The sequence below is a fragment of the Caretta caretta genome, chromosome 1 (assembly GCF_965140235.1).
Source record: "Caretta caretta isolate rCarCar2 chromosome 1, rCarCar1.hap1, whole genome shotgun sequence".
Classification (NCBI taxonomy): domain Eukaryota; kingdom Metazoa; phylum Chordata; order Testudines; family Cheloniidae; genus Caretta; species Caretta caretta.
The window spans coordinates 249315812-249324853 of NC_134206.1; the positions used below are offsets into that span (position 1 = coordinate 249315812).

Genomic DNA, 9042 nt, shown 5'->3' on the forward strand with positions numbered 1-9042 from the left:
ATTTTTTTTAAAGTGGTATGATACTTTCAAAGAGAACTGAGCCATGTACATAGAAGGTACCTGTCTTAATAGAAAACAAGCATTCCTGTTGTGTCGAAATTTAAGAATAATATTATTTTTAAGAGCCAGTCATTATAAAAAAGTTTAAAAAGTAATCCCTTTTGACGTATCAGATACTCCTGGGGGAATTCTGCGTCACTGTGGTGCACAGAATTCATGTCCCCCACAGATTTCTTTGCTTCCCCACAGAAAAATTACTTCTGAAAGGGAAGCAAAGGGAAGCTGCAAGAGTAGTCAGGTGCCCATACCCAGCAGTGCAGGCAGGTTGGTCTGGTAGAGACGTAAATCACCACCAGGAAGGGGAGTGGGAGCCGGGCAGTCATGTATGTGAGAGAGACACACTGTTCCTCTCACTTGCTATTGCAGCATGCTCGATGTGGAGGGGCAGAGTTTTGGGGTGTTTCTGAGGAGGTAGGCATGGGGCAGGCGCTGTCCCCTCAGGCAGAGCAGAATGCAGCAGCCTGACTGCTTAGTGAATTGTTCCATTGTCTTTGTGAACTCCCCCACGAGTATAAAACAGATGTAAACATTTTAAAGCTCCATTACATTGCCAGAGTGGTGTAAAGGGCAGTATGGCCTTATAAATGCTTATGGTACATTAAGAAAAGGAGTACTTGTGGCACCTTAGAGACTAACCAATTTATTTGAGCATGAGCTTTCGTGAGCCACAGCTCACTTCATCACATCTGATGAAGTGAGCTGTGGCTCACGAAAGCTCATGCTCAAATAAATTGGTTAGTCTCTAAGGTGCCACAAGTACTCCTTTTCTTTTTGCGAATACAGACTAACACGGCTGTTCCTCTGAAACCTATGGTACATTAGTGATTAGAATGAATCTAAAGTTTTGTACTGTAAAATTTCCTATCAAAATGTGCTCCATGAACTGTTTGTTACTGACCTTTCTGGAGATGATCAGTAGCCAATATAAATTGTGGGTTTGATTCCCCAGCCCTCACTTGCTCTTCAGTTGCCTATGATGTAACACTGAGCATATGGCTGCATATATTTGTTGACTAATAAATATAAGAAATAAAGGGTCAAACCTAGCTACATTACTGTTAGGCAAGGGGGTTTGGGGATTTCCTCCAGTACTTCCCCACCCCATTCTCCAGCCGTTGTATTGTAGTTTAAATAAATTATCAAAATAATTGAAACCAGAGTGATTACACTGTGTTATTTTGACAAATAAAATATGCTGAATTTTAAAATACTGTGTGCAGAGAGTTTTATTTTTTGGTGCAGAATTCCCCGAGAGGTACACTTCCTATAGCTAAGCTACTGCAGCTTCTCTCTGGATAACCATGCCTATGTAAAAACCTCTCAGTCTTGTCATTGCCCTGTAGGCTGTTAACGGGTCCCAAGCAAGAAGCTCTATCTATAACCACCCTTCTCAAGTTTTACAGATGTTTGCCCAATTACACTACTATCCACATGTCACATCAAAAGGTATTAGCAAAAATACAGACAAAGGTTCATTGTTATCGTACTTCTTTAAGGGCAGGTAATAATTACCAGTGTTTTCCATAGAGCCAGTTTCCTCCCCAGGTGAGCAAGCAGACCCCAACTGTGGTTTTCTTCCAGTGAGTCCTGAAGGTTTTAAACATTCTGACCACCCTGGCCATGTCTATCTTCACGGGGCAATGCAGGAAGAGGATGGAGGATGAGAACTTGGAAGTCTCAGTGTGATGAGCTAATAATAACAAGATTAATTCAATGAGAGCAGAGACAACTGTGATATTATTGCTTCTAAAACCCCTGCTTCCTTTCCCTTCAAGGAAACTAGACACTTCCTCAGCTCTCATCCCCTTACGCCCCTACTCTACTTGTGCTACATTGATGACATCTTCATCATCTGGATGCACTGAAAGGAGGCCCTTGAGGAATTCCACCAAGATTTCAACAATTTCCACCCCACCATCAACCTCAGCCTGGACCAGTCCACACAAGAGATCCAGTTCCTAGACACTACAATGCTAATAAGCGATGATCACATAAACATCACCCTATACCGGAAACCTACTGACCGCTATTCCTACCTACATGCCTCCAGCTTTCACCCTGACCACACCACACGGTCCATTGTCTACAGCCAAGCTCTAAGATATAACCGCATTTGCTCCGATCCCTCAGACAGAGGCAAACACCTACAGGATCTCTATCAAGCATTCTTAAAACTACAATACCCACTTGCTGAAGTGAAGAAACAGATTGACAGAGCCAGAATGGTACCCAGAAGTCACCTACTACAAGACAGGCCCAACAAAGAAACTAACAGAACATCACTAGCTGTCACCTGCAGCCCCCAACTAAAACCTCTCTAGCGCACCATCAAGGATCTACAACCTATCCTGAAGGACAATCCCTCACTCTCACAGACCTTGGGGGACAGGCCAGTCCTCGCTTACAGACAGCCCCCCAACCTGAAGCAAATACTTACCAGCAACCACACACCACAGAACAAAAACACCAACCCAGGAATCAAACCCTGCAACCAACCCCGGTGCAAACTCTGTCTACATATCTATTCAAGGGACACCATCATAGGACCTAACCACATCAGCCACACCATCAGGGGCTCATTCACCTGCACATCTACCTATGTGATATATGCCATCATGTGCCAGCAATGCCCCTCTGCCATGTACATTGGCCAAACCGGACAGTCTCTACGCAAAAGAATGGACACAAATCTGACATCACGAATCATAACATTCAAAAACCAGTAGGAGAACACTTCAATCTCCTCGGCCACTCAATAAAAGACCTAAAAGTGGCAATTCTTCAACCAAAAAACTTCAGAAACAGACTCCAACGTGAAACTGGAGAACTGGAATTAATTTGCAAACTGGACACCATCAGATTAGGCCTGAATAAAGACTGGGAGTAGTTGGTCATTATGAAACCTAACTCTAATTTCCCCAATACTAATTTCCCCCTACTGTTACTCACATCTTCTTGTCAACTGTCTGGGCCACTCTCATTACCACTTCAAAAGTTATTTTCCCTCCCTTAGTATCCTGCTGTCAATTGAATTGTTTGTGAGACTAACTTCACACCTGGTAAGGCAATTCACATCTTTTCATGTATTTATACCTGCTCCTGTATTTTCCACTCCATGCATCTGATGAAGTGGGTTCTAGCCCAAGAAAGCTTATGCCCAAATAAATTTGTTAGTCTCTAAGGTTTCAGAGTAGCAGGCATGTTAGTCTGTATCCGCAAAAAGAAAAGGAGTACTTGCAGCACCTTAGAGACTAACAAATTTATTTGAGCATAAGCTTTCGTGAGCTACAACTCACCTCATCTAAGGTGCCACAAGGACTCCTCGTTGTTTTTGACCAAGAGCTGAAAAACACCTATTGATAGAGGGATAGATCTGTCTGCACAGTTAGCCTGCACAACAAACATGCTTTCCACAACAGGAAAACTATTATAAGGTCACCTAACCATCTCTAACTGGTAAGGAAATCCTCTCCTCCCTTGGCGGGTCCATAAAAATGCTCTCTGTTTCTGCATACCATATACCTAGGGCCCTACCAAATTCACAGCCATGAAAAACACATCACGGACCTTGAAATCTGGCCTCCCCACATGAGAGCGGTCTTTTGTGTGCTTTTACCCTATACCACACAGATTTCATGGGGGAGACCAGCGTTTCTCAGATAGGGGGTCCAGACCCGAAAGGGAATTGCAAGGTTATTTTAAGGAGGGTCGTGGTATTGCCACCCTTACTTCTGCATGGCCTTCAGAGCTGGGCGGTCGGAGAGCGGCAACTATTGGCCAAGTGCCCAGCTCTGAAGGCAGTGCCCCACCAGCAGCAGTGCAGAAGTAAGGGTGGCAATACCATACCATGCCACCCTTACTTCTGTGCTGCTGCCTTCAGAGCTGGGTGACTGGAGCGTAGTGGCTGCTGAGGGCCCAGCTCTGCAGGCAGCAGCGCAGAAGTAAGGGTGGCAATACCACACCATGTCATCCTTACTTCTGCGCTGCTGCTGGCAGCGGCAGCTCTGCCTTCAGAGCTAGGCTCCCAGCCAGCAGCCACCGCTCTCCAGCTGCCCAGCTCTGAAGGCAGCTGCTGCCACCTGCAGCAGTGCAGGAGTAAGGGTAGCAGTACCACGACCCTCCCCCGCCCATACACACAACTCCTGTTTGGGTCAGGACCCCTACAACTACAACACTGTGAAATTTCAGATTTAAATAGCTGAAATCATGAACGGTTTCAGAGTAACAGCTGTGTTAGTCTGTATCCGCAAAAAGAAAAGGAGTACTTGTGGCACCTTAGAGACTAACAAATTGCTTTGAGCATAAGCTTTCATGAGTTACAGCTCACTTCATGGGATGCACCATTGAAATCATGAAATTTACAATTTTTTAAATCCAATGGCTGTGAAATTGACCAAAATGGACCATGAATTTGGTAGGGCCCCACATATAGGCACTCAATGCCTATTCGCCACACACGGTTTTCACCATCAAGTGCAAAAAAGAACAAATGACAGACACTCTCTGCAGTACTATACCTGAGGGCACGCAAATAACTGAACAGCCCAATGCCCTCTGTGCAGCCTACCAGACCCAACCCCCGCGCCCGGCAGCCTCTGCGGCCCCCCACGCCCGGTAGCCTCTGTGAGCCCTGCTCCCCTCTCGCCCCGCAGCCTCTGCGCCCCATGCCTGCCCTGCCCCCCTGCAGCCTCTCTCCCCCTGCAGCCTCTGCACCCCATGCATGCCTGCCCTGCCCCCTGCAGCCTCTCTCCCCCTGCAGCCTCTGCGCCCCATGCCTGCCCTGCCCCCCTGCAGCCTCTGCGCCCCATGCATGCCTACCCTGCCCCCCTGCAGCCTCTCTCCCCCCGCCTGCCCTCCCCTGCAGCCTCTCTCCCCCTGCAGCCTCTGCACCCCATGCATGCCTGCCCTGCCCCCCTGCAGCCTCTCTCCCCCTGCAGCCTCTGCACCCCATGCATGCCTGCCCTGCCCCCTGCAGCCTCTGCGCCCCATGCCTGCCCTGCCCCCCTGCAGCCTCTGCGCCCCATGCATGCCTACCCTGCCCCCCTGCAGCCTCTCTCCCCCTGCAGCCTCTGCACCCCATGCATGCCTGCCCTGCCCCCTGCAGCCTCTGCGCCCCATGCCTGCCCTGCCCCCCTGCAGCCTCTGCGCCCCATGCATGCCTACCCTGCCCCCCTGCAGCCTCTCTCCCCCCGCCTGCCCTCCCCTGCAGCCTCTCTCCCCCTGCAGCCTCTGCGCCCCATGCCTACCCTGCCGCCTCTCTCCCCCCACCTGCCCTGCCGCCCCCTCTCACCCTGCAGCCTCTGCCTGGCGGGGGCTTCGGACGCGCAGCCGGGCCCGGGTCCCCGCAGCCCCCGCACACGCCGCAGCCTCCTTCCTGCCGCCGCCCGAGCACGGTCCCCACTGGAAACAGCTCCCGCGGCGCTCGGTTCCGCCCCGCGCCGGGCTGGCGGGGCCGCGGGAAGGGTCAGCGGGGCGCTGGGCTGGGCTGACTCCGGCCCTCGGGCCTGTGTTAAGGGGCGCCCTTATGGGGCCCAGCCTCCTGCACCGAGGTGGCGCGTTCGGGCGCTGCCGCCAGCCAGGCGCTTGGCCCGCTCCAGCGCTTCTGGAGGGGAGGCCTGTCTGGGCTGGTCAGTGCCGGGTTTGCCCTTGACTTCAATGGGGGAAGCGGCAGGATTTCACCTTTCCTGGTTTCCGAGCTGTGCCTATGACTTACCGCATACCACCTTCTGGTGCCACGTCCCCCAACAATAACCGCTCTCCTCCTTTTTTCATAGGGGTATATCCTGGGTGGCCTTGAAAAGCAGCTGATCCCCTCGCTAATGCTGATGCCAAGCATGCAAAAAAAATTGTGAGGCAAGCCCCAACATATCTTGAGATTGGCTTAAAAATCATGAGAATTTAAAATATAATACAAGGTGGGGTTCTTTTTATTTGCCTCCTGGTTTTTGATCATTTAGCATTCCTGTTTTCCAGCTTTGCCCCTCTCCCATGAGGGCTAGTAAGTTGTATTTTTGTTGTTGTTAATGACAGCTGAGATTTTCACATACTCACAGGCCTCTAAGAGGTGAGGCTCTAAAAAGAATACTAAATGTCGCTAGAGCCGTGCTTAATTTGTAATGAAAGGTGCCAGGGCTCAAGCAATTTTTTTACTTTCATATCTGACATGGCAACCCCAAAGGTAGCAGAGCTATGAATTGCCAAGCCTTGAGGTGCTGAGGCTCAGCCTTGGCAAACCCTTGCACAAATTAAGCACTGTGATAGACTCATAATAAAATTGTCAGAGTTGGCAACACAGTCCCACTAATTTGACCGGAGCTGGATGAATTGGGCCCACCTGCAAGCTATACAACCCCAATAAAATTAATTGAAATAGAATCACTTATCTGAGAAATAAAATGAAATAATACTGCAACTGTAATGGGGACTAGCCCTCCGCTCCCTTCCTTTATACATATCTTGCTCCATGACTCACTCATTTAATAATGGGATACTCTTTGGGGACTAATTTTAAGGTAGTGTTTAAAGTCTCTCCTGGATCGCTTGGTAAGGTTGGTGCAAGCAAACAATGTATGTTTTAATATGGCTAGATGTACATGTATACATCTAGGAACAAAGAAGGTAGGCCATACTTACAGAATGGGGGACTCTATCCTGGGAAGCAATGACTACGAAAAAGATTTGAGGGCTTTGGTGGATAATCAGCTGATCATGAGCTACAGTGTGATGCTGTGGTCAAAAGAACTAATGTGATCCTGGGGTGCATAAACATGAATCTTGAGTAGGAGTAGAGAGGTTATTTTACTTCCGTATTTGACACTGGTGCAACCGCTGCTGGAATACTATGTCCAGTTCTGGCACCCACAATTCAAGAATGATGTTGATAAATTGAAAAGGGTTCAGAGAAGAACCATGAAAATGATTAAAAGATTAGAAAACATGTCATACAGTAAAGAACTCAAAGAGCTTAGTCTATTTAGCTTAACAAAGAGAAGGTTACGGGGTGATTTGATTACAATCTATAAGTATCTACACAGGGAACAAATATTTAATAATGGGCTCTTCAGTATAGCAGAGAAAGGTGTAACATGATCCAATGGGTGGAAGTTGAAGCAAGACAAATTCAGACTGGAAATAAGGCATACATTTAAAAAAATGAGAATAATTAACCATTGGAACAATTTACCAAGGATTGTGGTGGATTCTCCATCACTGACAATTTTTAAATCAGGACTGATTCTAAAAGGTATGATCTTGGAATTATTTTGGGGATATTCTCTGGTCTGTAATACAGGAGGTCAGACTAGATGATCACAATGGTCCCACCTGGCCTTGGAATTTATGAATAAAGGTTTTTTTCAGTGAGTTACTGTGTGAACTGAGCCCTGAACTGGGAATCAGGAAACCTGGGTTCTATACCAGCTCCACTGCCGACTCACTGTGTGACCCTAGGCAAGATACTTCACTATTCTGTGCTCACTTAGTTGTCATGCATATGTCCTCTTACGTATATGTTCCCCAATATGTACAAATCTCTTCCACTTGCTAAAATCCTCTTCCAGGGCAAAGTATCCCTTACCCGGCTTTCACTCACCCCAGTCTTCTTCACTAACCATCCTCCAACCCACTATCTGACCCTCACTCTCACACACATGACATTCCTGGGCAAGTCATCCTAGGTACCCTCCATACTTGTCCCTGAAAATCAGTCCTATGCCTCAGTACAAATCGTCTTCGTCTGATAACAGAGACTCCCAGGGCTACAAGGGCCTCTCCCATTCTTTCTCTGCCCTGTCCAGTCAAACAGCCTGCATGAACAAATAGCTGGCAGTGTTTCTCATACATAAGAACATGAACATGATGTCTGTTTAGTCCATCTGCTATCTGACTCCTCCTGTGCTCATAAGGTCATCATGTATATCCAGGAACAAATGAGCAAAATGTGATAGGGGTGCAGAGGCTTTAAAGGCACCAGGTGGCACATACTTGCCCCTACTACAGCAGATGTAGCTGCTGCTGGTACAACTTCTAGGAGTAACTGTTTTTTCGACAGGCCAAATCCTGGGGGTCTTATGCCTCTTGGGAGAAGGGAGTCATTTCCTCCACTGCTTTTCCAGCTCCCAGGTACAATATAACTTTCATTCCTCTTACGTGCTGGGGACAACGCACATGATGATGCGGTCATACGTCTTTGGCTATTCAAGAAGCCTGTCATGGAGGTGACGTAGGGGAGAATCCAGGGGGCATTCCGTCCTTAGCATTTTGGTGTACAGAAAATAGACCAAAACCTATGGGTTCTTTCCCCTGCTGTGAGATATCTAATGTTTCATTTTATGCTCTGGAACAAATTCTCTCTGGAATAAAAGGTCTGTTTTGGTTTGATTAACTGCTTATGAATATTCCAGGTACATCCTGATGCAACAAACGTCCTTTGCTGCTAAATATTCCAGCTATTTCTCTGTACAATGCACCTGTTGTGTTGTTAACTGTTCTAAATATGTCCACTCATTCATAGATTCATAAATTCCAAGGCCAGAAGGGACCATTGTGATCATGTAGTCTGACCTCCTGTATAGCACAGGCCATGGAATTTCCCCAAAATAATTCTTAGAGCAGATCTTTTAGAAAAACATCCAAACTTGATTTAAAAATTGTCAGTGATGGAGAATTCGCCATGACCCTCGGGAAATTGTTCCAATGGCTAATTACTCTGTCTCTTAAAAATTTATGCCTTATTTACAGTCTGAATTTGTCTAGCTTCAGCTTCTAGCCCTGGTATCATGGTACACCTTTGTCTGCCAGCTAGACTGAAGAGCCTGTTATTAAATATTTATTCCACATATAGATACTTACAGACTGTAATCAAGTCATCCCATAACTTTCTCTTTGTTAAGCTAAACATATTGAGCTCTTTGCGTCTATCACTATAGGGCATGTTTTCAAATCCTTTTATCATTCTCATGGCTCTTCTCTGAACCCTTTCCA

General features: G+C 47.2%; 1 protein-coding gene across 3 annotated transcripts in view; it reads right to left on the minus strand.

The window, feature by feature from the left end:
- The window catches only part of AGK (acylglycerol kinase), a 58558-nt gene extending 52652 nt beyond the window's left edge, over window positions 1-5906 (minus strand). The window contains exons 1-2 of one of the 3 annotated variants that reach the window (XM_048830521.2): window positions 5774-5906; window positions 1573-1750 (exon numbers count right to left, since the gene is read on the minus strand). In XM_048830521.2, the coding sequence (XP_048686478.1) occupies window positions 1573-1682 (110 nt within the window). In that variant the 5' untranslated portion in view covers window positions 1683-1750; window positions 5774-5906. Of the gene's footprint in view, window positions 1-1572; window positions 1751-5350; window positions 5638-5773 lie in introns of those variants that run through there. The other 2 variants (XM_048830512.2, XM_048830503.2) reach the window with 2 other exon arrangements.
- Between the last annotated feature and the right edge of the window lie 3136 nt (window positions 5907-9042).